The sequence below is a fragment of the Stenella coeruleoalba genome (assembly GCF_951394435.1).
Source record: "Stenella coeruleoalba genome assembly, chromosome: 5".
Taxonomy (NCBI): domain Eukaryota; kingdom Metazoa; phylum Chordata; class Mammalia; order Artiodactyla; family Delphinidae; genus Stenella; species Stenella coeruleoalba.
Window position 1 is genome coordinate 143,906,892 of NC_137150.1, and position 27,162 is coordinate 143,934,053.

Here is a 27,162-nt window from a genome sequence, read left to right on the forward strand (position 1 = left end):
GATTCAGAACGTACGTACGGGGAAAACACTGGAAGAAGTCCCACAGCAACCACCGCGGGTATAATTCCCGAAGGGTTTCTCAAAACTCCTTTACTGTGGTTATACGACTTCGGCGTGTCTTTAAACTATAAAACATTTCGGCTGATGTTAGACAAGTGGTAACAGCTCCAGCTCTGGGAAAGATCTAGAATGTTCTCTGGGGCAGGGGTGGGCCTGGCCACATCTGGAGCCCACCCCTGCAGGGCCCCGGGGTCGGGGGTCTTCACATCTGTCCTCAGAAGCAGGGTCTCACCCTCCTCTTTCTGTGTCTCTGTCTCTCTGTCTATATATGTATTTATATAAAACAAATGCACGTATACTTATTGTTCTGACTGCGTTTTCCCAGAGTAAAAAATGAAATAGTCTTTCGTCAATATGTATTTGACTAAACGGTGAAGAGATATTTCTCCGAAGCCTCGGAAGTCAGACAGATCAATGGATTTGAGGTGTTTACACAAACGGCACCGTGATTTGTAGAAACTGGTGAGCGAGTGGACAGGCAAACAGGCCGATCACTCCCACATGAAGGCTGGAAACAAAACGCCTCGGGGAAATTCGTCTCAGGGCTCGCGTCCTCTTCAGACTTCTTCAAGCTGACTTAGCAGGAGACCTGTAAGCAAATAAAAAACTCCCCACAAGCCAGGGAGGTAAATCCTTTCGCGAGTGGCGTCCGGGGCTCAGAGCGGCTTGGGGGGGGGCGTGAGTGACTCGCCCGGAGCGGAGCTGGGAGAGACCCCGCCTCCCTGGCCGCTGGGCCCCCGCCGCAGCCCCTCCCCCGCTCCTCCCTCCACCCTCCCTCCCTCCTGGGCTGAAACTCTGGCCGAAGGAGAGCAGAGACAGCTCGCTCTCTCTCTCTCTTTCTGTCTCTGGCCACCGCCGCCTGCCTCCTGCCCCCTGCCCCCGCTCCATGGTGACCCGCAGGCCGGTGACATGAGTCTGCCCCGTGTTCTGCTCGCCCTGCTGCTGCAGGCCTGCTGGGCCACCGCGCAGGACGATGCGGCAGCCTCGAGGGCCATCGCCTTCCAAGGTGAGTGGACTTGCCGCGTCTGGGACTCTGGCCTCGGCTGCCGGGCGAGGCCGGCCTGGACCAGACGTATCAGCTGTGATGCCCCAGTGGGACCCCAGCCCCTTCCCTTGCTGCCCGAGCGCTCAGATGCCGCGCGGCTGGCGCCGGACCCGACAGGAGGAGGCTGAGCCTCGGCCGGGGCTCAGCCCGCAAGCTCCCTGAGCGCCTGTCCCCGCGGGTGCTGCCCCCTCTCTGCCTCTCAGCTCCTTTTGATTCCTTGCTGGTGGTCAGTCAAGAAACACGGTCACCTGTCCCCACCCTCCCCCCCTTCTGAAGGTCATGCCCCTGGTAGTTTTAAATTCAACTTGGAAACGCGGTGAGAAAACGACCTCAGCTGTGGTGAAGGGCGGACTCCTCGCCCTTCCGGGAGGGTGGGAGTCTGAGTTGCCGCAGGGGTGCTGGCCGGGGAGGCAGCTGGTGGAGGACGCACCTGGGGAAGGTGGGCGCAGGGCGTGAGCTGCAGGCCCCTCCTCCGGTTCCCGGCCCAGACTGCCCCGTGGACCTGTTTTTCGTGCTGGACACCTCTGAGAGCGTGGCGTTGAGGCTTAAGCCCTACGGGGCTCTGGTGGACAAGGTCAAGGCCTTCACCAAGCGCTTCATCGACAACCTGAACGACAGGTAGGACCTCCGTCCTCTCGGGGCCGGCCTGCCTGGTGTCACCCTGCCGTGGCCCAGCAGGCAGAGCTGAGCCGCAACCTGCTCGGCTGGGTCTGCATCTGAGAAGGGTGGTGCCGGCCGGGCCTCTCGAGTCCCCTCCCCGAGTCTGAGTGGTCCAGACAGGCCAGGGAAAAGCTGCGCTTGAGACGGAGCAGGCCGGTCGGCCGGGAGGGCGGAAGGGGCAGTGCTGCTGCCTGGGCTCCGGGCCCCAAACCCTGAGGAGGAAACAGCTCCCCACCTCCACCACTGAGCGGGCGTGGGGAGCTGACCGAGGCCCTGTGGGTCCGCCCGGTGTCTGGAGGGGGTACTCCCCGCCAGCCACCGGGGCGCCGACCACTGCCCAAGCGGACGGTCAGAGCCCACACCCCGGGCCCGAGGTCCCAGTGTCCCCCATGTCCAGAGTCCTGGTCGGAGGGGCCCCCAGCCCAGTCCTGGCTTTGGGAGCACCGTGCATCCACTCACTCACGGGGAAGCCCTGGGCAGTGGGTGTGGCCAAGCACAGGACACGCCTGCAGAGGGGCGGGGCAGGGCCACAGGGTGGGGGTGCGGCCAAGCACAGGACACGCCTGCAGAGGGGCGGGTCAGGGCCACAGGGTGGGGGTGCGGCCAAGCACAGGACACGCCTGCAGAGGGGCGGGTCAGGGCCACAGGGTGGGGGTGTGGCCAAGCACAGGACACGCCTGCAGAGGGGCGGGGCAGGGCCACAGGGTGGGGGTGCGGCCAAGCACAGGACACGCCTGCAGAGGGGCGGGGCAGGGCCACGGGGGGGGGGGGGGGGGGGGGGCTCAGCTCAGACCAGGTTCCTCCCCCTCCCTCACCTGCACAGGCCCCACCCCTCCTCCCACCCTGTCCCTGCTGACCCACTCACCCACTGAGCAGCTGACCCAGGCGCCGAGCCTCCCACGCACCAGAAGGGGCCGCAGGGACAGAGGACAGGCCTGCCCAATGCAGGGACTGTGGGACTGAAGCCCCAGGCCTCCCGAAATGCCCGGGTTTATGAGGCCCAGGGAGGGCCCCGGTGTGGATGTGCCTCGGGGAGGGGGTGCCAGGGCAGCCCTGCAGCCCGTCGTCCCGCTCCAGGGGACTCTGGCCCTGTGCCTCAGTTCTCCCGCCTGTGAACTGGGGGCTCTTCCCGCTGTCGGCGTTGGTTCTCCGCAGGGGCATCCGTCACCCGTCTGCTGATGGGCTGCGGGCCTGGCCACCCCCGGAGACCATCGACTGAGGTGCCCGGGGCAGAGAGAGGAGGCCACTCAGATCCAGGGGTCCCCACCAGTGTCCCTGCCCTGCCCACTGTCAGCGGCCCGACTGCTGTCCATGGAGGGTCTGCCCCCCACCCCGTGGCCCTGGAGCAGGGTCTCAGCACACAGCTCCTCGTCTGAGGCCCTGGAGAGCCGGGGACATGGTGGTCACTAGCTGGCCGCCCCCGCCCCGTGTGGCCCCCGGTGGCGGGACCCAGGGTCTTAGGGCCACTCGGGAAGCCCAGGCCAGGGCCCGCAGGCTCCTCCCTCTTGGGGCGAGACGGGACTGGCCATCTGTCCACCTGTGACGTGGTGGCAGTCCTGCCTTTGGATGGACGCAGTAGGGGAGCGGGCCTGCGTCTGGGGAGGGCCGCTCACCTCCGTGGGGCCCGCAGGTACTACCGCTGTGACCGCAACCTGGTGTGGAACGCGGGCGCGCTGCACTACAGCGACGAGGTGGAGATCATCCGCGGGCTCACGCGCATGCCCGGCGGCCGGGACGCGCTCAAGAGCAGCGTGGACGCGGTCAAGTACTTCGGCAAAGGCACCTACACGGACTGCGCCATCAAGAAGGGGCTGGAGGAGCTGCTCGTGGGGTGAGCGCCCGCCTGCCGCACCTCCCTGATCGCAGCCTGGTCGGCCACACTCCAGGGCTGTCCAAGGTCCCCAGGACCAGTCCCGGTGGCCGAGGGGGTCGTGCTGCTGACCACCGCCCAGCCTGCCCCATGGCCGCCAGGGGCGCTCTCCACCCCTCTGTCCTTCCCTCCAGCGGCCCACTGTCGTCTCAACCACTGAAGGCAGAGGGGGCCTGAAATGAGATCCCACAGAGCTTTATTTCCTGTGTAATGTCCTTTCCTATGATCCCACCTGTGGCCGGATCAACACAGAGAAACAGGAAACGTTGCCTTGGGTCTGGGTCTCTCTCCAGGGTTTCTAGCCCCCTGACCCTTACCTCCAGTCTAGGGGTCTCAGCTCTGCGGTTCCAGTGGGGCCCTGAGCTGTCAGGGTCAGTGCTGGCCTGAGGGGCCCGGCTGGGTGGTCTCACCTCTCTCACCCCCTGCAGGGGCTCCCACCTGAAGGAGAACAAGTACCTGATCGTGGTGACTGATGGGCACCCGCTGGAGGGCTACAAGGAGCCGTGCGGGGGCCTGGAAGATGCTGTGAACGAGGCCAAGCACCTGGGCGTCAGAGTCTTCTCTGTGGCCATCACGCCCGACCACCTGGTAGGACCCCTGCCTACGCTGGGCGGGGGGTGGGGGAGCACAGGTACAGGCATGGCCTGAGGGACGGGGGGCTCCAGGGGAGCAGAGGTGGAGAGGGGCCCGGCGCTCCCACCGTCACCAACGTTCGCCCTTGTTCTGGTCGCATCCACGCCAGGAGCCACGTCTGAGCATCATCGCCACGGACCACACGTACAGGCGCAACTTCACGGCGGCCGACTGGGGGCAGAGCCGCGACGCGGAGGCCGTCATCAGCCAGACCATCGACACCATCACGGACATGATCGTGAGCGCGGCCCCGCCCTCCCCGCCGTGTCCAAGATGCCGGAGATCCCGCGCCTGGGAATGAAAACTAATTTGACTTTTCTCTTTCACTTTTCAGAAAAATAACGTGGAGCAAGTGGTAAGGCCCCCCCACCCCCCGCCCCGCACCATAGCGTCACCGGCGCCCGTTTGCCCGGCAGCAGGCTGAGCGCGGGCGGCCGGTGTGGCTGTGCCCGGGCTCTCTGACGTGTCCCCTGTCCCTTCCTCCGCAGTGCTGCTCCTTCGAGTGCCAGGTGAGTGTGCGAGCCCCGCCCCGGGCCCCCCGGCTCTGCCGCCTCGCGCTCACCATTCTCTTGTGTCTTGCAGCCCGCCAGAGGACCTCCTGGGCTGCGGGGCGACCCCGGGTATGAGGTGCGTGGCCGCGTCCTGTCCGTGCTTTCCTCCTTGGGTTGGGGGGGAAGCCTGGGAGAAATGTCCCTGCTGCCTGGCACCCAGGTGTTAGGGATGCGCTGGACCCCAGGCAGCCGTCCTGAGCGCTCACCGCCCGCCTGCTGTGCTGAGCAGGTGCCCCAGCGCGGGAGAGAGTCCAGGCGCCGTGACCCCACGCCGATGCGGCGGCCACGGGCTGCCGTGGGGTGGGGCCCGCCGCTCCGGCCTCTTCCCCATGGGGGAGGGAGCGGCCTTTCTGGAGTGACCACCCCTGTGGCTTCGCTGCTGGAGGCGGACCCTCCATGGGACGGGTGAACATGGCCCAAGGCCACGACTGCTTCGTGCGGAGGTTTTGGAGAGCAAAGTTAGTTCCCAGTATTCACAGCCTGGGATCTTGCTTGTGAAAGTCCACATTTCTGGCTTTTCCTAGAAAGTGTCAGGTGCAGTAGCCGTGGAGCCACACGGCTACCTCCTCCGGGGGGCTTCTGCGCCCCACCCACCCCGCCCGCCCCAGCAGCAAGAATGGGCGGAGAGAAAAGATTCAGGGGTCACTCCAGCCGGCGCCGGGCAGCCCCAGGGCCCGGTGGGGTGTGTGGGAGGGGAGCGTGGACCTGACCACGCAGGTCCCAGGATGGGCCACGAGAAAGGTGCCTGAAAATCACATGAACACTAGGGACCGGATGGAATAGCTTTTTGGACCTTTTTTGTTCGCAGGTAGAGGGTCCTTCTCACCAGCTTTTAAGAAATAAATGGAATTTGTCGTCTAACCTTGATCTGCTCTGTATTCCAGGGAGAAAGAGGGAAGCCAGGGCTCCCGGGAGAGAAAGGAGACGCCGGAGACCCCGTGAGTGCCGAGCCCTGACCGGGGGATGGGGGCGCTGAGAAGCCCGAGCCCAGGGAACTGGGCTGCGGAAGCTTCCAGAAGGATGGCTGGCTTCTGAGCACCATCGCCATGTGGCCTGACCCTCAGAGGACACGGCCCTCGTGGTGGCGAGGACCAGGGCGCACGCGGCATAGCCGTCCTTCCAGCAGCCCCCGCCCGGGAAGACCCCCCGTGCCCCTCAGGCGCCCCCACAGGCCCACCTGCTCTCAGAAGGCGGGGGCAGGGGGCGGCCAGCAAAGTCCCAGGGCCTCTGCTTCAGCCACGGCCAGTTTCCCCTCCCCCGTGGCCCCGTGGGGGGCTCTGGGCCTCCGCCTCCCTGGAGCTCCGCTGAGAGCCCCCGGGAGGGGTGGGTGAGGCCTTCATAGCAGGGCGCTTCTCAGACGCAGGTCAGTGGTCAGCCAGCCAGGTCTCTCCAGCTGACCGGGCCTGAGTAGCGTGGAGAGCAAGCGGGTTGGATGGGGGCTGCCCCTGCCCCCAGGGGTGTCTAACGCACCCCTTCCTCTGTTGCAGGGAAGGCCTGGGGACCTCGGACCCGTCGGCTACCAGGGCATGAAGGTGCGTCTCCCCCTCCTCTACCACAGCCTTTCCTGGGGCCTCAGGGCATCCGGCCTGGGGCGCCCCTCACAGCCCCCTTCCCTCCTCTGTTTGCTGTCTAGGGAGAAAAAGGGAGCCGAGGGGAGAAGGTGAGTGACGTGAGACTTTGGGGGGTGTCCCTCGGGGCCCAGAGCGGCCCCCTACTCTGGACAGGGACAATGCTGCCTGTTCCCGGCGTGGCTGGGCTGCGATGAGCTGGGTGGTGGGGAGGCGCCCTCCTTGGGGACCTCGCCCCACGATGGGGAGACCAAACCTCTCACCCTTCCTTCCTGTCTCCTCAGGGCTCCAGGGGACCCAAGGGCTACAAGGTGAGTGTGGCCGGAGGGGCATGGCCGGTGGGGACACTTCCCTGTGGGGTGCGGTCTGACCTTGGTCTGACCTTCTTTGGTTTTTGCACTTTGCAGGGCGAGAAGGGGAAGCGTGGCGTGGACGGCGTGGATGGCATGAAGGTCACCCTCAGCTGGGGGAGGGCTGGAGGCGGGGCCCGTGTTTCAGGAAGGGACGGTGGGCAAGGCTGGCCACCCCAGGGCCGGTGGGTGGGGAGGGGTCTCATGTGCGGCCACCCCTGGGCAGCATGAAAGGCAGGAGACGTTTCCTGCCAAGCCCCAGGTCCCAGTGGACCCCAAGCCACCTGGCCAAGCTCAGAGCTCCTTCTGCCGGGTGGGGCTTTCTTGGGAAGCGGGTGGATGGGCCAGTGCTGAAAGGCTTGATCACCGAACCCGCCTTCCTCCTTGCAGGGGGAGACGGGGTACCCTGGCCTGCCAGGCTGCAAGGGCTCGCCCGGATTCGATGTAAGTCACTTTCTCTCACCGACATTTTAAGACTAAGTCGTCAAGAGTGGAGTTGCCTCAGCCCTCCTGCTGACACGCTAAGAAGTCGCACGGGCCACACCACGTGCAGACCTGCCCTTCTGCTTGTCGCTTACGTGTGTGCAGCCCAGTGGCTGCGGTTTCAGAATGTGGTCTGACTCTGCGTCCTCTCCCCAGGGCATCCAAGGACCCCTTGGGCCCAAGGGCGACGCGGGTGCCTTCGGACTGAAAGGAGGGAAGGTCAGTGACTCAAGCCCGCGGCAGGCCAGGCTGGGGCTTTACGACCCACCGAGCGTTGAGCAGAAATTCCTCCTGGAAGCAGGTTCTCGCCCCTAGTCTGGGGGCCAGGCCCCACCGCCCATGGGGGATGAGGCCTCGCCATTGCCCTTCCTGAGGCCGCCAGGGCTGGGGTGGGGGGCCCTCCGCCCCGGGAAGTGCTGGTTCCTGAGCCTCGGACACGTCCTGTCCCCACCACACCAGCCGCCCCTGCTCATCCGTCTGGGGCCTCTCTGGTCACCTCAGGAATGTCCACGTAGCCTGCAGCCCGCGGGTCAGCCCAGAATCGATCTGCTCACGGGAAATCTAAACTCAAGAATAAACAGGGTGGCGCTGATGCTGCAGTGGGCAGAGCAGTGAGGCATGAGGACTTCACGTTTTGAGCCTAATTCAAATCTGCTGCTGGGAAAGTTGGAGCAGTAACATGAACTCCGCCCCAAACGCGTCCTAGCAACGCACATGTCCTGGAGTGTGGGCCGAGGTCCCCAGCCTGGCAACAGTGGGCATCCACTCATGAGGGCCGGGCTGGCCCCTGTGGTGGCGGCATTTGAACCCAGGAGGCGGGTTTTGTGCAGAGATGTGGGTGTCTGGGGAGGGTCCTCTGTGTCCGAGGTTCCTGCAGCCAGTCAGGGACGGCGGCCTGAAGCAGGGCCAGCGTAGGGTCACTGGCCCCCAGGACGGCTGGGCGTGGCCTCCTGAAGGCTGACCCTTGCATCTTTCCAGGGTGAGCCTGGAGCAGACGGGGAGCCTGGGAGGCCAGGGAACACGGGGCCCCCCGGAGACGAGGTGAGTATGCACACAGCCCCCCGATACAGCGGGGTGGGCGCCGGCCCTGGGAGGGGCCGCAGGGTCAAGGACAGTCTTCACTGTTGTCCCCAGGGTGAGCCTGGAGCACCCGGTCCCCTGGGAGAGAAGGGAGAAGCCGGCGACGAGGTAGGAGCCCCTCGTCCTCCTGATGCCCGAGCCTCAAGCAGCGTTCCCGACGCAAACTAACACTCGTGTTCATTCCTCTTAATCCCAGGGAAACGCGGGACCAGACGGACCCCCCGGAGAGAGGGTGAGTGGAGGTGTCCTGGGCCTCACCACTTAGTGGCAGACGTGGACGGTGTGACCAGCCCTGTGGTCCCAGGTGGACAGACCCCGGGGAGTGTGCTGGAGCCAATGGGACCCCAGTCTCTGAAGGATGGGGCGTGAGATGGAGGGACTGCAAGTCCTGGTATCTGCTGGGGCGCCAGGCCCTGTGCCCAGGCCTCGAGCCCCAGCCTGCACCGTCAGGGCTGCAGCCTCACCGCCCTCTGCTGCCTCCACACAGGGCGGCCCTGGGGAAAGAGGACCACGGGGGACCCCAGGCGCGCGGGGCCCGAGAGGAGACCTGGTGAGTCACTGTTCCTAAAGCTGGGACCCCATCCCCTGGGGGCAGAGACCGGGGCCAGGCCAGGGTCAGGCCATCAGAATCACAGGACACGCCACCGAGGCCCTCTGGCCCCTAGATGTGGGCAACCCACGCCCTCGCCTCCTATTTCCCAAATACACCCCCCGACACACACTTCTTGTGCGGGAAATGCAGCAGCTCCTGCGCTCGGGCCCCGCCCAGACCTCCAAGCTGCGTGGCCCCGGGTCACCTCCAGGGCCTGGGAGGCAAGGTGAGCTGGGTGGGGCTTCTCCACTCACCACGGATGACCAGGGAGCAGCCCCCTGAAACCTCACCCAGGCACGCCGTGGAAGCACGTCCTCTGCACTGTGGCTGCCACCTTCGTGCCGGCTGGCCGGGTCTGGCTCCGCGGGCTTTCCCCGAGCTGCGCTTATTCCTTAGCTTGGCCTTTATTTAGCTGCCCAACTTCACACTTTCGCAGCTGACTCAGCAAGCCCCGCCCGCTGCACGTCTGGGCTCTTCCCCCCAGAGCTCCTAAACGTTTCGCAGACGGAGCCTCTTCTGCAACTGTCTTCTTCCGGGGACGGTTTCCCTTTGTTAAAACTTCAAGAGCAGGAATGTTGGAAACAGCTCAGGGGCTGCTGCTCGCTCACCTCCAAGGCCCAGCGGCTTCGCCGTCAGGGGCCACGCGGTTAAGCGGGAAAGTCTGGCGGGACCCAGAGCGTGGGCACCGAGTCACACTCTGCCCGGTTGGAGAGGAGAGCAGGCCTCACCCTATGGCTCCGGGTTAGGAGGCAAGGACGCTGAGCCCCAGGCCTCAGATGCGGCTGGCCCCCTCCCTGCTGGAGACGCAGGCGCCGCCGCTCCCCGTCCGCAAGAACGGGGTGCTTCTCCAGGCTGTGCTGTCCCCCTGGGGTGACGCTCGGACGTAGGGGCAAATGCTTCTCCAGATGCGTGTCCAAGGCATCCCGATGGGGAGAGTGAGTTTAGCCAAGTCCAAGGTCAGGGGAAGAGAGGTTTGTCTTTCTGACCCCGACCCCGGGCCCCCCAGAACCCCACGCCCCCCCCAGGCAGGGGTGGGGAAGGACAGCAAAGCAGGGACGATGTAGCTTTGACCCCCTTTCCGAGCCCAGTGCTTCAGGTCAGGAAACAGGACTGAAGGCCAGGCTGTGCCTCCCGGAGGTGCCTTGGACAAAGGGGGGTGGAGGTCTGGTCAGCCCCACACAGCTCTGGGGCCCGAGGCCAGGTGGACGATGAGATGCCTCCCGGCCTCGGGGGGGGGCTGCTGGCCCCTTGTCGTGGCCCCTTGAAAGCACAAGTCACCTGATGGCCAGGCACGTGGCCACGTTGTGGGAAACACGTGGGCAAGCGTGAAAAGGAAGGACGAGGCCGGCCCACAGCAGACGGTGGCCCTTCCTGGCTGTGTGGGAGCTGACGGGCCCCTGGCCTCGCCTGGTGGCCACCCGGGGCGGCTGCCCTCTTCCATCTCCACCTCAGCAGCTTTTCCTCTCCAGGGTGAAGCTGGACCCCAAGGTGACCAGGGACGAGAAGGCCCCATTGGCATCCCCGGAGACCCGGTAGGAAGCCCGGCTGCCGGGGGGCAGGGGGGGAGCTGCTGCCGGTTCGGATCAGCTCACAGATTTAGGGGGAGGTCCCTAGGGGGAGGTCCCTTTTCTCTTCCCACCTGGGGTGCTTCCTGCAGGGGCAAAGCCTGGAGACCTTGGGATGTCTGGGGTCAGGTGGGGGGCCAGGGTGGCTGGTGCAGATTGGTGAGCTGGGCCCAGTGCTCCCAGGGGAGCCCTGTCTCAGGGTGGGCGCCTGCCAGGGTGCAGCCCTGAGTGTGCAGAGCCCCGTGCTGCCCCCAGCGCTGCCCTCAGGGTGAGGAAGGGTGCCCTGGCTCGGCTGGTGCTGGGGGAGGGCAGTGGGCTTGGAGGCCGGGCTGGGGCATGAGGGGGCAGGGCGGGCAGCAGCGGGGGCGTGCTGGAGTCGGGGCACCCTGGGGACCCCCTGGCCTGGCGGAGCGGGGTCACAGGGGACTGAGCCCAGACAGAGGCACCCCACATTGGAGACAGGGTATGTGAGCCTCTCTCAGTGTTTGGAGCCCAGAGGTGAGATCCTGGCTGGAAATCGATTTGGGAGTGTTGGTGCACAGAAGGTTCTAGAATTCCTGGATGTGACCTTCTAGAGGCCATGCTGGGGATGAGGAGGACAGTGGAGGCCTGAGGAAGCCGCGGGCTGGGTGGAAGGAGGGGGCGGGGGACAGGCAGGAGGCTGTGAGCGGCTGGGGGAGAGGCACAGGTGAGACGACCCTCCCCAGGGAGCATCATGCCCGCCGCTGCTCTCAGCCCATCTTCTCCAGACCCCGGCCCGGGGCCAGCCACGGGGGTCCACGAGTGGAGGGTGGGGACAGGATGCACGCAGAGGCGAGGCAGTTTGGGAGGCAGTCTGCACTGGGCAGGCCTCGGCCAGAGGGACACCGCTGGTGGCCAGCGCATCCTGGCAGAGGTCAGCAGGGCCTGCTCGAGCTCTGGCCCTGGGGGAGCTCCCTGGGGGAGAACAGGAAGGGGGGCACACAGCCTGGTGCTGCCCTTGTTATTGGGGTGCTGGCCATCCAGTGGGGAGACAGACCACACGTAGTGAACACGTAGCAAGCTGACCTATGTGCGTGGTGAGGACGCCTGGCTGCAGAGGTAGGTCCCGCAAGGCCCTCGACCCCGCCCACCGCCTCCCGCGGGGTGAGGGCTGCCTCAGGGTCCACGAGCCCCTGAGGGCCCCTGCGATTGGGGGTGCTGCCGGCTGGGCGTCGGCCGGCTCTGCCACTGACCTGCGTTGCGGCCTGTTCCTTGGCGCCCTCGGAAGGGCCTACTTCCTGCCCCTTCTCGTCCCCATTGACTGTAACGAGATTGTCTGCAGTATTTTGCTTTACAGAAAAATACTGTAGGGAGTCCCCTGGTGGCCTAGCGGTTAGGATGCTGGGCTTTCACTGCCATGGTCCGGGTTCAATCCCTGGTAGGGGAAATAAGACCCCACAAGCTGCACGGCATAACCAAAAAAAAAGGAAAAATACTGTCATAAATATCAACCTCCATCTGCCGTTCAGTCAGCTCATCTGTCCATCTGTCCATCTGTCCATTCATCCATCCATCTCTATCCGTCCGTCCATCCACCATCTATGTACATGTGTGCATCTATCCCTCTATCCACCCACCCCTCTGCCATCTGTCTATTCATCGATCACATACATATTTGTGGATATATGTACCCAGCCGTCCATCCATCCATCCACCCACCCAGCCGTCCATCCATCCATCCACCCTGAAGAGCTTCCCAGGCTATGTCCAGAATGTAAGTTCTTAGCAGCAACATTTCTCAGCCCCAGTGGTGTGTGTGTGAGCTAATATTTGCCAAATAATCCTACCTACTTCTCTGTCTGGCCCCCAAGAGTGTAAAAGAGGACGGCTCCCACACCTTTGCCAGGACGAGCTATGATCAGACTCCTGCCGTGAGCCTTCTCTCCCCTCTTGCTTTGACTGTTCGTGGGTTTACGGGCCAAGCACGGTCTCTGCCGGGCTGTTGAGGCAGCTCTTCATTTCCCACCGGCGTCTGTGTTTCCCACGTTGATGGCGGGGGGCTCCATCCATGGTGCAGACATTTTGTCAGTTGTCATCTGCGTCCTGACCTTGTCTATGGTACCCTGTGGTTGAGGATGTCCTGCTCGTTTACAAAGATTTACAAATGTGCTCACGCCTTTTAGTGTATTTTTTGCTTACGTCTTTGATCTGTCTGGAGTAGAGACTGAGGGGCTGGAAGAGAGGTGAGCTTGGCCTGCTTGGCTTTTTCGGCGAACGGCCAGCCCGTTGTCACAACACACGTAACCGCAGTCTTTCCTGCTGGTTAAAACGCACTTCCATCATGTTTAAACCCCCTCGCCTACGTGTGCCTCTTTCTCGTCTGGCTGTCGCACACCCCTCCTCTTTCCATTTCCACCCAGTTCCCATGACTGTAACTCATGTGGCCTCAGGCGGGCTGGGCCTGCTGCCTGGGCGGCTTCCTGGGCCCCTGCCTGGGCCCCTGACTTTCCTGGACGGGAACCAAGGAGCAGTAACTGCTACTGGCCGGTGCTGCCGGGACAAGCTGCCCGTATGATGCAGGTCTTCCCTGTGGCACCTTCAGGAGGTCATTCGAGACTCTGAAGGCACGAAGCTCTAAAAGCAGAACCGACACGGGTTCATGGGACCATCCCAGCAGCATCAGTTTTCAGTCATGATAGTCACTGCAAAGAAAAGGAAACGACCAAGAACGTGGGGAGAGAGGGAGGCCCCACCCCAGGCGGTGGGGACCCCGGGCGCTGCTGGGGGCGGCTGCCCCCTTTGGGAGGGGGCCCTGTGTCCCCCCAGCCTGTGAGCGACCGGAGACGGTCCCCTCCCGACCCGTGGCTCCCGGCCAAGGAGGCGCTTGGTCACCTGGACATTCGACTTCCGGGCCTCCAGGCTCTGGCTCGTGTGCCCGGCCCTCCCAACCCCACCACGGACCCGCGACCGACTCCAGGCCCGGCAGGAGGCCGGCTCCGACCCCAGGGTCCATGCAGAGAGTTCTGGGAAATGTGTTTTCCCAAATCGCAGGAAAAGGCAGTGGAGAAACAGAGGACAGGGTCCCATCGTCCCGTGGCAGGCCCAGCCGTCCGGCCTCGCCCGTCCCACGTCCCACCGCGGTGGGCGGCCGGTCCCACCTGCGAGGGTGCCAGCTGCCCACAGGAGCTCCGCCCGAGTTTGGTCTTTCTGTGTCTTAGGCAGGCCCTTGAGTCCCAGTTTCCCAGGAGGTGCTACCCGGGACCAGGAGGTGCCGCTTTTCTTGCCCCGAGGCAGCTCTCGGGGCCCCAGGCTGACCCCCTGAGCCCCCGTGTCCCCGTGGCCAGCATGCAGGGAGCGTGATGCTGGTGCTGGCCAGGGCGCACAACCACGCCAGCTCCCGGGCCGTGGCCACGGCCGGCCCCCTGCCCGGTGTGGGGCGGCAGCGCGGCAGCAGCTCCTGGCCGGATAACGGGCGTCATGCACGTTTGTGACGGGAGGGCAGCCAGCAGAGAACTCGTGAGAAGCGCCGCCTCGTGACGGGGCCCAGGGGATGGGCCTCTGAGTCCAGGGTCCCGTTGGCGGGGCCCAGGGGATGGGCCTCTGAGTCCAGGGTCCCGTTGGCGGGGCCCAGGGGATGGGCCTCTGAGTCCAGGGTCCCGTTGGCGGGGCCCAGGGGATGGGCCTCTGAGTCCAGGGTCCCGTTGGCGGGGCCCAGGGGATGGGCCTCTGAGTCCAGGGTCCCGTTGGCGGGGCCCAGGGGATGGGCCTCTGAGTCCAGGGTCCCGTTGGCGCGGCCCAGGGGATGGGTCTCTGAGTCCAGGGTCCCGTTGGCGGGGCCCAGGGGATGGGCCTCTGAGTCCAGGGTCCCGTTGGCAGGGCCCAGGGGATGGGCCTCTGAGTCCAGGGTCCCGTTGGCGCGGCCCAGGGGATGGGTCTCTGAGTCCAGGGTCCCGTTGGCGGGGCCCAGGGGATGGGCCTCTGAGTCCAGGGTCCCGTTGGCGCGGCCCAGGGGATGGGCCTCTGAGTCCAGGGTCCCGTTGGCGGGGCCCAGGGGGGCAGGCGGGCCAGCAGCCCCCTGAGTGACACACGCTTGCCCTCCTCGCTGGGGCTTGGCTGGGGGCATCTGCGCAGTGCTCAGGGGACCGAGAGCCTGGCCCCGGGAATGCAGGGGTCACCTCCAGAGAGGGACGGGGATAGAGCAGCCAGCAAGTGCGGGGTCTGGGGCCTGGGCGGCTCCTCTGGGGCAGAGGGGGACCGATGGCTGTGTCCTCTCTCTGCAGGGTGAGGCTGGCCCCACTGGACCGAAAGGATACCGCGGCGACGAGGGGCCTCCAGGGCCCGAGGTGAGGAGCCCTCCCCGCCCCCCATCCTAGGAGGGGCCAGCCCTGGACCCAGACCCCATCCCGTACCCAGCGCTTCCTTAGGAGATCCCCCAGGCTCCTTACCTGTTAAAACTGTTTCATTTCACCTCACAGTATATGTGACTCTTAGGACATTTAGAAAATGAAGAAAACTACAAAAAGAAATCTAAAACACCCCCCAGAGATAAACAACATGAAGAGTTTGGCTTATTTCTTTCCAAATTCTTTTTTCTTTCTTTGCATATTATGCCTTATAAATTTGACTTGGTAAGGTTTTTTTGTTGTTTTTCTCATCATGAGCTCAAACCTTAACGATTTTTCAGCACGTTATTGACATGCTCGCGTTGGCCATGCCTGTAGCTCTATCTGCTGATTCCTCCACCCCCGCCGGATGGGCGCTCGGGTTTGAATTTCCTGCAGTGACCCCGTGGGTTCTGCCCCTGTTCTGGTCACCTCGTCCTTGGGTCACTCCCTGGGTGGACCACTGGGCAGGTGTGGCCTCTCAGGCCCGAAGGTTACACGGCCCCAGGATCATCGGTTTAAAAGCCCTTCTTTTAGTCATTTCTGTGCTGCATGAAGACGTGTATTTTATTTAATTGTCCCTCTTTCCTCCAAGAGACCTTGTACCTCTGAGCCTGTGTGGCTCGCTGCCTGGTGTCCACTTCATTTTCTCCTCCTTAGGGCCCCGGAGGAGCCTCAGGGCCCCCAGGACCCCCCGGAGACCCCGGGCTGATGGGCGAAAGGGTGAGTGACGCAGGGCACAGGGCACAGCCCTGGTAGGGGGGCTGCCTGGGACCCCAGAGTCCAGAAGCAGCCGGCCTGGGCGAGTCCCACAGTGACTGGACACGGTCTGCTCTCCCAGGGTGAAGACGGCCCCCCTGGAAACGGCACCGAGGGCTTCCCCGGCTTCCCTGTGAGTGCCCCCCGACACCCCCTTTGGCCAGTCGGGCACACGGGTTCCGTGGCCGGGATTGCCCCTCGTGGCCCCCCGCCATGTCAGAGCCCGGCATGACTGTCCTGCCTTCCTGCAGGGCTATCCGGGCAGCAGGGGTCCTCCCGGGATAAATGTGAGTACACGCCCTTCCGCTCCGTCGGCCCCTGGAGCACACGCGCACATTCAAGCACATCGCTCCCACACCTGAGCAAGCACACACGCGTGCAGAGGCACACACGCGTGCAAACACTCACACGCGTGCAGAGGCACACACGCGTGCAAACACACACGTGCAGACGCACTGTCCCCCGCAGCCCAGCTGTCGCCGAGGCACCCCCACCTGCGTCTCCGTCTCTGGGAGCCCCGCCCGGCCCCGGGCGGGGTGCCCCTGCTGACACTTCCCTCAAGAGCCGAGGGCTCCACCACACCCCCCAGAGCCCTGCCCTCCCCAGGAGCCCAGGCCCGCAGCACCCACCCCAGACCCTGGGCCCGGCTCCCCCTAACCACGTGCTCCCCTGCAGGGCACCAAAGGCTACCCTGGCCTCAAGGGAGACGAGGGAGAAGCCGGGGACCCTGGAGAGGACGTGAGTGCAGAGCCCACCGCATGCTGTGACATCCCGGGCCGGCCTCGGCCTCGAGGGCCCGGACCCGGAGGGCTGTGGTGGCTCCGAGGGCGGCTGAGGGTCCGGGGTCGAGGGTGCGGTGGGCAGGCTCGCAGCAGGGGGTCCAGGGGCTCCGGCCACGTGTGGCAGTGCCTGCAACACCGCGCTGTCTTTCCAGAACAATGACATTTCTCCCCGAGGCGCCAAAGGAGCAAAGGGCTACCGAGGCCCCGAAGGCCCCCCGGTGCGTTGGCGGGCGCGGGCAGGTGCCCCACCCAGAGGCTGCAGAGGCTGGGGTGTGGGGGCGGGAACCTGGGAGCCAGGCTCTGGGGAAGGGCTCGGGAGGCGGGGCTTCGGCAGGCAGGATGACGGGGACGGGCAGTTTCGGGGTGGGGGCTTGAGCAGGCAGGGGTGGGCAGAGGAGGGGAGGGTGGGTCTCCAGGTGAGGCATGATGGTTGCAGCAGGGCCCGGGGCGGTGCCTGGATGAGGCTGGGCACCCTGCCCCTCGCGGTGGTGTCATTAGACCCACAGGGACACTCTGCCCCGGGCCGTGAGCACCCACAGACCACCAGGAAAGGGCACATTAGACAGTTGTCGCCCAGCGGAGGGAGGTAGCAGGTTCCGCAGCCCTTAACGTGCAGAAGCCTCAGCTGCCCCTAGTGTTCGGGGGGCCCTAAGTGGAGGTGGGGTCAGCCGAGGGCTCCCGTCAGACCTGCAGCCCAGGAATCGGGCAGGGCCCCAGCGTCCACCCTCTCCTGTCCTTTCTCTGACAGGGACCCCCAGGACACATAGGACCACCAGGGCCAGACGTAAGTGGGGTGTTTGTGAACATCCTTGGGGGCCAACTGCTCTGGCCCAGGATCCTGTGAGGGTGGGGAGCTGTGACAGCAGCAGGGAGCCGTGATGGCGATGGGGGGGGGGACACGTGATGGCCACAGGGGGGCACATGGTGGCCGTGGGGGTGTGATGGCCGCAGGAGACATGTGATCGCCATAGAGGCACATGATGGCCATGGGGGGCATGCAATGGCCACTGGGGGGACACGTGGTGGCCATAGGGGAACATACGAAGCCGGGGGGGGCACATGGCCACAGGGTGGACATCTTATGGCCACGGGGAGACACGTCTTTGCCCCCACAGGAACATGTGATGGCCACGGGGGGCGGAACGTATGGCCACATGTCAGAGACCACATCAGGTGCTCATGCCTGCAGGCAGGGGCCTCACAGGCAGAGCAGGGCACACCATGGGAAGGGAGACACCCTGCCCAGCCCAGCCCCTCTGTGGTCCCAGCTGTGGTCCCAGGGGATGGGGACCTGGAAGGCTGGCCTCACCCCAGAGCCTGGGGCAGCCCTGGAGGGGTCACAGCAGGGCCTGTTCTGTCTCATGGGAGTGTCTCACCCCCTCCCCAGGAATGCGAGATTTTGGACATCATCATGAAAATGTGCTGTGAGTATCTCCACCTTTGAGTAACTGTCCTAACTAGAAGGAGTGTCCTGCCACGGTGCCGGCCGGGGTGAGGCAGGCAGGCGGGCAGGCGTATGCCCACCCACGAGAGTCCTGGTGGGCCGGGGAGGGCTGGCTGGAGGGTTTAGTCTAAACGACCACGTAATTTCCTCTTTCTCCTCTTCCCAGCTTGCTGTGGTGAGTGTCACTCTTCACCTGGTGTTTCTAGCTTTCGAGTGGACTGACCCCGTGGGGGGTGGAGCCCCTCGCCCACACTCCCGCAGCCCCGGGGTGCTGGCCCACCTCGTCCTCTCCCCGCTCACTCACACAAGCAGGCACGGGGGGACGGGAGTTCTTCCGGTGCCCCCGGGTCCTCGAGGCCCTGCCCCTCGGGCTGCCCTGCTCTGGGAGGGGTCCTGGGAGGGGCCCCGAGGCTGAGCCCGCCACCGCCCACAGAGTGCCAGTGCGGCCCCATCGACATCCTGTTCGTGCTGGACAGCTCCGAGAGCATCGGCCTGCAGAACTTCGAGATCTCCAAGGACTTCATCGTCAAGGTCATCGACCGGCTGAGCAGGGACGAGCTGGTCAAGGTGAGGTGCCCAGGCCTCGCTCGAGGACGGAGCTTCCCAGGAGGGGTCTGTCCTGACACCAGAGTGGAAGGGCCGGGCGCTAGGGGCCATGGGACGGACGCTTTGCTTCTCGAAAGCCGAAGCCCCCAGCCCACCAGAGCATGAGAGTCACCCCGGGGGCCCGGGGGCCGGTCCAGCCTGGGACAGGTGGTGGGTGGAAGGGCGGCCCAGGAGGGGCATGGGCGCCTCGGGGGCCCTGGTGGGGGCCGCTCCCGACCGCGGCTCCCGTCCCCGTGCAGTTTGAGCCCGGGCAGTCGCACGCGGGCGTGGTGCAGTACAGCCACAACCAGATGCAGGAGCACGTGGACCTGCGGGACCCCAACATCAGGACCGCCCAGGACCTCAAGGAGTGAGTGCGGCTGCTCGGAGCCGGCCGACGCACGGCGCCCCAGCGGCCCCCCGCAGCCCTGCCCCAGCCCCGCCCCAGTCCCGCCCCAGCCCCGCCCCCCACTGAGGGGGCACCGTGGCCCCAGCCCCGCCCCCACTGAGGGCGGCGCCGTGGCCCCACCCCCAGCCCTGCCCCAGCCCCGCCCCAAGCCCCGCCCCCCACTGAGGGCGGCGCCGTGGCCCCACAGAGCCATCAAGAAGCTGCGCTGGATGGGCGGAGGCACCTTCACAGGCGAGGCTCTGCAGTACACCCGGGACCGGCTGCTGCCGCCCACCCAGAACAACCGCATCGCCCTGGTCCTCACGGACGGCCGCTCGGACACCCAGAGGGACACCACCCCACTCAGCGTGCTCTGCGGCCCTGACATTCAGGTGGGGCGGCCTCCGTGTCTGCGCTGCCACCCTTGTGCTCTGGGGCTCGGGGGACTGTCCCCACCGGGGGCCACGCCAACACTGCCCCTCCCCCCAGGTGGTCTCCGTGGGCATCAAGGATGTGTTTGGCCTAGCCGCAGGCTCCGACCAGCTCAACGTCATCTCCTGCCAAGGCCTGGCGCCCCAGGGGCGGCCGGGCATCTCGCTGGTCAAGGAGAATTACGCAGAGCTGCTGGACGATGGCTTCCTGAAGAACGTCACCGCCCAGATCTGCATAGGTGGGCATGGGCAGGGCCCCCCTCGGCCCAGGCGTGTCCTGCTCTGCTCTCACGGTGACCCTCCAGCCATGGGAGCCACACACCCACGGCCAGCAGCACGCCTGCCGCCCCCCCAGCCGCTTCCCGCTCTTCCCCGAGGAGGCCGTGGCCTGGCTCCCTCGTGGTCCAGCGTCCTGGCTCCCTCATGGTCCAGCGTCCACACGGGTGCCCCCCCCCCCGAGTGTGGGCTGCACCGCATCTCCCGCCCGTCGTCCTGGAGCCGTGAGCACACGTGTGCGCTGGGGTCTGAGGCTCGGCCGTGTTTGGCCTTGGAGTCTGAGGCCCCTCAGAGGTGCCTACCTAAGAACATACTTGCCATGTCCATCTGGGCCTGGCCCGGGGTCAGAGCTGAGTCCGTGGTGCAGCCAGCTGGTCGGCAGCCAGAGAGAGCTGCAGGGTCAGACTCGGGGCCCTAGCCCTCCCGGTGGGCACGTACTCAGCCTCGTCCAGGGACAACGTGGCCCGGGCTCTGAGCTGCAGACCACCCTTCCTCCTCTCTGAGCCTTGGTTTCCCCATTCTGGGAAGGGGGGCTGCCTCACTGGGCTGGTGCCTGGGGGGCCATTCCGTCCCTCAAAGGCCCCTCTTGAACAAAGGACACCCCTCCTGGTGGGTGGAGGGGGCCAGCTGTTCAGGAACATCAGCCGTGCTTCCATGGAGATGCCAGCTGTCCTCTTGTTGGGGGGCTACAGGTGGAACAGTGGTCTCTGAGATCGCTGGGTCCATGCTGTGGGGTTTTCTCTCTTACAGACAAGAAATGTCCAGATTACACCTGCCCAAGTGAGTACCGGGGGAGGGGGAGGGGCTCTCAGGGCGGGGCACCGGGTGAGGAGGGTCGAGAGGCCACAGGGCGGGTGGGGCCAGGCTCTCGGGGCCTCGCTGTGTGCTCACGGCCGCCCCTGCCCACAGTCACCTTCTCCTCCCCGACCGACATCACCATCCTGCTGGACGGCTCGGCCAGCGTGGGCAGCCACAACTTCGACACCTCCAAGCGCTTCGCCAAGCGGCTGGCCGAGCGCTTCCTGACGGCGGGCCAGACGGGCCAGGGCCAGGAGGTGCGCGTGGCGGTGGTGCAGTACAGCGGCACCGGGCAGCAGCGGCCGGAGCGTGCGGCGCTGCAGTTCGTGCAGAACTACACCGTGCTGGCCAGCGCCCTGGACACCATGGACTTCTTCAACGATGCCACCGACGTCACCGACGCCCTGGGCTACGTGACCCGCTTCTACCGCGAGGCCTCGCCCGGCGCCACCAAGAAGAGGCTGCTGCTCTTCTCCGACGGCAACTCGCAGGGCGCCACGGCGGCCACCATCGAGAAGGCCGTGCAGGAGGCCCAGCGGGCAGGCATCGAGATCTTCATGGTGGTGGTGGGCCCCCAGGTGAACGAGCCCCACGTGCGCGTCCTGGTCACCGGCAAGGCGGCCGAGTACGACGTGGCCTTCGGTGAACGCCACCTGTTCCGCGTGCCCAGCTACCAGGCGCTGCTGCGCGGCGTCTTCTACCAGACGGTGTCCAGGAAGGTGGCGCTGGGCTAGCAGCCGGGCCACCGCCGCTGAAACGGAGAGTGAGAAGGGGCCGGAAGGTTCCTGGCCCACCCGACTAGCCAGGCTTTTTAAGGAGAAGCTCGAAAGGCCGCGATTCAGCGCTCTGCGTTCTGCCAGCCCCTCCGAGCGGGGTGTTGCCGCCCCGACCCTGGGCTCTGCCGGCCCCTCCCGCCGCCCACCTGAACCCGCACCTGACTCGCGCTGCCGGTCAGGGTCCCCTAATCCCGAGTCAGAACCCCTAAGCCTGGTTTCTCTTTCCTTCCTGGGGTCAGCTGTCACCGCCTCCCCTCCCCCACTCCCTTGTAGCTTGACTTTCCTTCACGAAACACTCACGCCTAGAGTCAGGTCTCCCAGGGAGCTGCCTGAGCCCTGGTGAGCCGACACCTCCTCCCAAGGCTCTTGTCACTCACCCCCGGCCAGCAGAAACCGCGACTCCTCGACCCCGTGTCCCAAAAACCCCAGAGCAAAGGTGCTATCCTGCCCCCAGCCCCAGCCCAGGACGCAGAGGCCTCGCCCCGCCACCCGGGGCAAAGTGATGCATTTCACCACAAACGAGCCGAAGCTCTTTTCCTCAAGGAAGTGATTGGTTCTCCATTCTACTGAAGGCCTTCCTGGCACTTTAGTTTTACTTTTATTCCTTCCTGTGGGTTTTCTCAACGTGTCCATGTCGGCGACTTTTCCAAATAAAGGCTGTCACTCTCCTTTCCGCCGTCATCTGTCCGAGGAGTTAAACCCACTCGGCGTTTGCACTTTGCACCAACAGGAGGACTCAGCGGTGCTTGGGGCGCCCCACTCAGAGCCAGTAGAGGTGCCTCCCCCCTCTTCCAGGTCTGGGGCAGGAGCTGGGAGGGGCCCTGACACCCTGGGCTGCAGAATCAGAAGTGGATTCAGTGGGGGAGGGCAGCTGGAAGAGCCAGTCGGCTCCAACAAGATAAATCCCCAAAGGGCCACAGCATCCCGGCATCAACCCCAGCTCTGGCCTTCTGGAGGGGCTGGCAGGTTTGGTCCTGGATTCAGGGCAGTAAGAGGGCCTCCCCCAGGAAGGCGGGGGCGGGGGGGGCTGGGGGAGAGGGGCTGCAGCTGAAGAAGGAGGACAGGAGTCCGACGCCCTTTGGCATCGGGGTCAGGAGAGGCGGGTGGGGCCTCCGCGCAGGCCTAGTCATGGGGGACCTGGCTAGCGTCCTTGGGTGGGGCCCCCCGCGGGGCGACGGCACCCCACCCCAACCCCTCACGCAACGGGGCTGTGAGAGCCGAGCGCCGGGCCGCGGGGACTCTGGGGGGAGCGGCACCCATGTAGAGGAGGGGTCAGGAGTCTCCCTAGGGGCTCAGCTCCTGCCTGATGTCACACTCAGCTCCATGGGAACCCAACAGCTGCTGGCGGTAAGTGTCCACTGCCCCGCTGTCACCAGAAGGAGCGTGGCCTGAGGGGTGACCCCTCAGCGGTGTGACCTTGAGCCAGTCACCTTCACCTCCGTGCCCTCAGCCGCAAATTGGGCTCGTAACAGGGACGCACCCACCCGAGGCCTCACCCCCTCACATCACACGCTTCTCCGTTTGGGGCCAAGGCAGCTCGAGCCCCCGGACGTGGCCGCGGAGGGGAGGCTGAGGGCTTGCAGGAAAGGGCAGCTTTAGGGGAGCAAGCCTGGCCAGGGAGGGGGCGCCGGGGCTCCAGGAGCCTCTGCAGGACCCCCGCAGCCCCCACCAGGCTCAGGCTCCCTCCTGGGGACCCCGGGTCTGAGTCCAGGTCGGGCGGCCGAGGCATGGGTATGGGGGCTCCCCCCACTCGCAGGCCTCCCCACCCCACCTGGAGGTGGTCACCCCAGGGACCTCTTCCTGAAGGACAGTGAGAAATCAGAAACTTCCCCTTTAAGAGGACCGCGCCTTTAATCCGTGAATCACCTCTCTAACTGGAGTCCCTGGCTGGGACCCGGCGCCCCGGCCAGATAAGGACAAGCATCTGCCTTTATTCTTTGCAAACTGCTGTGAGGGAAACCTCCAGCCCACACGCCCACGTCCCTTCCAAGTGTGTAAAGGAAACGTTCCAGACCGTCACGTGAAGTCCCGCAAACGAGTGCAAAGCCAGTTACCCGCTCCTGTCGATGGGTCAGGATCCCGCTCCTGTCGGTGGGTCAGGATCCCGCTCCTGTCGGTGGGTCAGGATCCCGCCTTGCCTGGGCCCTGTGGCTCCCTTCAGTGCACAGTTGGAGCTACTGGGCACTGGGGTGGCTGGGGGTGCAGAACACCCTCAGGGGTCCGGCCGCCCCCTCTTTGTCCTGACCCGCACTGCCAGGGGCGGCACCCGGCGTCTCTCCTGGCTGCCCCTCCCAGGAAGCCTGGTCCTTGCAGTGGGATCCCAGGGGCGCTCGGAGGCCCCCTGCCAGCCCCACCTGGAAGCTGCCCGTCCGTCGCAGGCAGGCGCGGGGCAGACAGCGCGCACGCAGCCCATCTCCGGGATCCCTTTATTCCGACCCAGCCCCGCAATCCCTCCGAGTGATTGTGACATCGACCTCAGGGCTGCGGCCTCCACGGGGTCCTGCCCGGACGGCAGAAGGGCTTTGGCCTCACCTGCATCGGTTTGCGTTTTGTGACTATTTTTTTGTCGTCCTTTTGCTTTCGAACTCCAGACGCGCTGTCCTGGTGTGCGTTCTGAACAAGGCCTTCAGGGGCACTTAACCCTGTCTGATGGGCTTTGTTGTTCAGGGAAGAGTCGATCACCTTCACATTGATTGCTACAGCCAGTATTTGGTCTCCATGATGCGTTTTTGATGCTAAGAATGTGCAAGAAGGAACACTTTTCCATCCATGATTTTTGAGGGCCGGCGGGAGGCTGCAGGTCCGAGGGCTGTTGGCCACGCAGCTCACTGATCGAAACCCGCGGGCCAGCCCTGCCCTGGGCGCCTCCACTCGCCATCCCGACTGCTGGCCCAGCAGCTGCGGTCTAAAGGAAGTGATGCCCTCCCGGGGCAGGATTTTAAGTTCAGCTGCTCCTCTGTCTTTCGGCTGCGGGGATGACGACACTTACGTTCCCTGGAGACTGAGACGCCCTCCTCCAGTGAAGCCTGGATGGCCGCTTGGGGAGCAAGGTGAGCCAGGACGAGCTGCCGCCCGCGCTCAGGAGGGGCCGTGTGGCGAGGGGCGGTGGGAGGTGGCGTTAGAGCCCCTGCGGGACCCTGGAATCCCTCACTCTTCCCTCACAGCCCGCCACACCACCCTGTGCCAACCAAAGACGGGGAGAATGTTCTTCTGTCCACAGGAGAAAGGACGGCAAGCCAAGGCCCATCCACGCCACGAACTCCACGCGTGACACCACAGAGCACGTGTGAGCTTCACACACATCGTGCCGAGTGAAAGACGCCAGACTCACACGTGCTGCGTTGTTCCGTCTGCGGAAGCTCGAGGGCGGGAAAGCTGATCGGAGGCGATGCGTCGGTGGCGGGAAGGGCACAGGGAACTTTCCGGATGATGGAAGTGTCGTCCGTCTTGATGGTGTGGGGGTCACGTGGGTGTGTGTTTGTCACAATTCTTAGAATTGTGCACATTCACACGCTTTAGATTAAGAGAGAGAAGCTGGGATTTATGCCAGCGGCTCCCCGTCTGCACCACCTCTGGCAGCGCCGGACGCCCCTCCCCCTCCCCGTGGCTGTGTGTCTGCTCCCCAGCACACGTCCACCCCCTGGGGCGGGGAGCTGGGAGCCTCCCTCCCTTTGCAGCCTCATGGTCCTGCTCACAGGCAGAACGGGGCATTTCTTTAATTCACACTGACCCCTCCCCTGAGTGTGAGTCGGCTGGGACACCACTCCTGGGACTCTGCAGGGTAACTAAAGTCCCAAGGCAGTTGACTTCAGGTTAATCAAATGGAAGATTCTCCTGGGTGGGTCAGACCTAAAAGACAGAGAGATTTCACCTGCTGGCCTTCTAGGAACTGCCCATGGAGGGTGGCCAGGCACAAGAGGGGACCCCAGCCCCACAACAGCCAGGATCTGAACCCCACCAAGAAGCAGTGAGTCTGGAAGAGGGCCCCCAGCGTCGGACTGCACAGGCCGACAGGCTGTTTCCGGCCTGCGAGACCCGAGGGAGACCAGCTGGGCTGTGCCCAGACCACTAACCACGGGGCCCATGAGGTGGTCCATTTGTGTTCTTTTCAAACTACCGAGCTGGTGGTGCTTTGTTACGCGGCTGCGTGAGTTAGGAGGCCGTACACCCTGTCTCCAGCTCTCACCCCCGGCCCTTCTCAACTCTTGTCATTATTTAAGAGACACCCCCTCTCCCCACTCCTCCCTCCTGGAATCAGGCCCATTGGTAACAGTGGTGCAGGAAGAGGGGACACCTCCTTCCCCCCATCTTCCTTCTGAAGGTCTCCTGTCAGGGCTCCCGAGACCACCTGCCCCCCTGGGTGCAGCGTGGCTGCCGCTGTTTGCCAAGGGACAGCCGGCACCAGCACATCTGTGCCATCGTCTGTGCCCTGCTGCCGGTTTCCACCTCCCTCTACAGTTTGGATCCTCTCCAACTGGGAGGTCATCCTGGGTCATCTGGGTGGGCCTGGTGTCATCACAAGGGTCGCAGAGTTTGCGGTGATGTGTTGCAGCGCCCGCGGGACACACACTTTCTCCCTGGAGCTCAGCCTCTCCTTTAGCCTCGACCTCACGGCCCTGTCAAGTGCACTGAACTTTCTTCTCCAGGTGAGCCCGAGAGGATCTCCTGGGCGGCCCAAAATGGCACCAGGGTCAACGAATGAGAAATTGATATGTTTGTAAAAATAAAGTTTATAACTTGATTTTACTCTTCAAATCCTGACCGTGGGTAACATCACTTTGGCTTCTAACTTCTTTGGATTCTTCAGAAAACAGCTCTGCCAAAGAGCTCGAGGGCCTCAGCCCCAGGGACGGACTGAGAGGGAGCTCCAAGCCCCCGCGCGCCCCCAGAGAGATCCCACTTCCCGGGTGAATCACCGACCCATCTGCGTAGTTTACTTTTCCCTCGGAGAGAAGGAGCTGCCAGTTACATGCTGAACCGCCAGGGAGCTTACGATCTGCGTCTGAGAAAGCCTGGAACAGGAGTGACAGAGTGGACAGCCTGAAGGGGCGGGCCACCTCTGCCCGGCCAGGCTCCGGGCTGACACCGTAGGCTTGCAGGCTGCCCCCAGCTGTAACCCCACCCCCCTTCCCGGGACCCCACCGGTGGGCTTCTCTGGCCCAGAGGAGCAGCTGGGCGGTCTCCGAGGCGTCCGTCCTGGTTTCCAGAGAAGCTGTTGGCCGAACACGAGACCATCTGGTTTAATGTAGGAGGTGAGCTCAAACTTGGCCAGCAACGAAGAATGGATCTCGTGAGAACAGGCCCTCAATAGTTTTCTAGTTATCTGAGGAAATGTTTCTCGGGATAAGCAAGATGCTAAAAACAAAGGGTCAAGAGACTCAACCAGCCGAGACCCAGGCCCGTGCTCCCAGCACTCACGTCTCACTTCTCAAGGACCAGCTTAAAGGCCAGCATCACGCCGCCCACCCCCGTGCCTGTGTCTTGTCTAAAGCAGACCCTCCTTGTCCTTCTTTAAACTGACGACAAGGTGAAATGACAGTGGACCGATCCCAGTTCAGGCAAGCAGAAATGGAGTCGGGTGGCCACGGAGGATCTGGTCTCAGACACGTCCCTGCCCCGCCGGGAACTGGAACTTTCTCTGAGCTGCACCAGACCCAAGGCACCCCAGCCGTACTCAGAGCTGCCGCTACCAGCTGCAACCTTGAGGCCTCAAGGTCTCCCCTTGTGGCTACGCGACCATTCAGACCCCAACCCATCCTCACGTAACAAGCACCCTTCTGTCTTGCCAGCTCCAATTATAATTCTTTATTTAAAAACTTGTGTAACTGTGACCTTGCAGTTTTCGTCTTTACAGACCTCCTCCGCCATTTTGTCTGTAATTCAGTGCAGCACAGTTCAACTGCTTCTTGAACCTGTGTCCCAGGCTGCAGTCCTCACAAACCCCAAATAACTTTCTTTTTATTTCCATCAGGTCTCCCTTTCTGAAATTGTGTTTAACGAAATCATTGTGTTTTTCACGGATGAAACATTTCAAACGTAGAAGATCAGCGAGGACAGTGCAATGGCGAGGACTGAGCCACCCTGTACCCACTTTCTATGTTAACCTGTTACCATCTGCCAGGC

General features: G+C 64.3%; 1 protein-coding gene across 1 annotated transcript; it reads left to right on the forward strand.

The window, feature by feature from the left end:
• Positions 1-852: 852 nt before the first annotated feature.
• On the forward strand, positions 853-21,707 carry COL6A1 (collagen type VI alpha 1 chain). Its single transcript, XM_079922766.1, is given in 36 exon segments — positions 853-1,066; positions 1,594-1,723; positions 3,396-3,596; positions 4,064-4,223; positions 4,378-4,506; positions 4,603-4,623; positions 4,757-4,777; positions 4,851-4,895; positions 5,704-5,757; positions 6,307-6,351; positions 6,453-6,479; positions 6,672-6,698; positions 6,795-6,839; positions 7,128-7,181; positions 7,377-7,439; positions 8,199-8,261; positions 8,355-8,408; positions 8,497-8,532; positions 8,788-8,850; positions 10,362-10,424; positions 14,699-14,761; positions 15,461-15,523; positions 15,642-15,692; positions 15,811-15,846; positions 16,235-16,297; positions 16,494-16,559; positions 17,090-17,125; positions 17,729-17,765; positions 17,952-17,982; positions 17,984-18,170; positions 18,173-18,352; positions 18,631-18,740; positions 18,967-19,150; positions 19,248-19,428; positions 20,216-20,245; positions 20,375-21,707. Coding segments are annotated over 36 exon segments (3,339 nt in total). The 5' UTR covers positions 853-969; the 3' UTR covers positions 20,998-21,707.
• Positions 21,708-27,162: the final 5,455 nt, after the last annotated feature.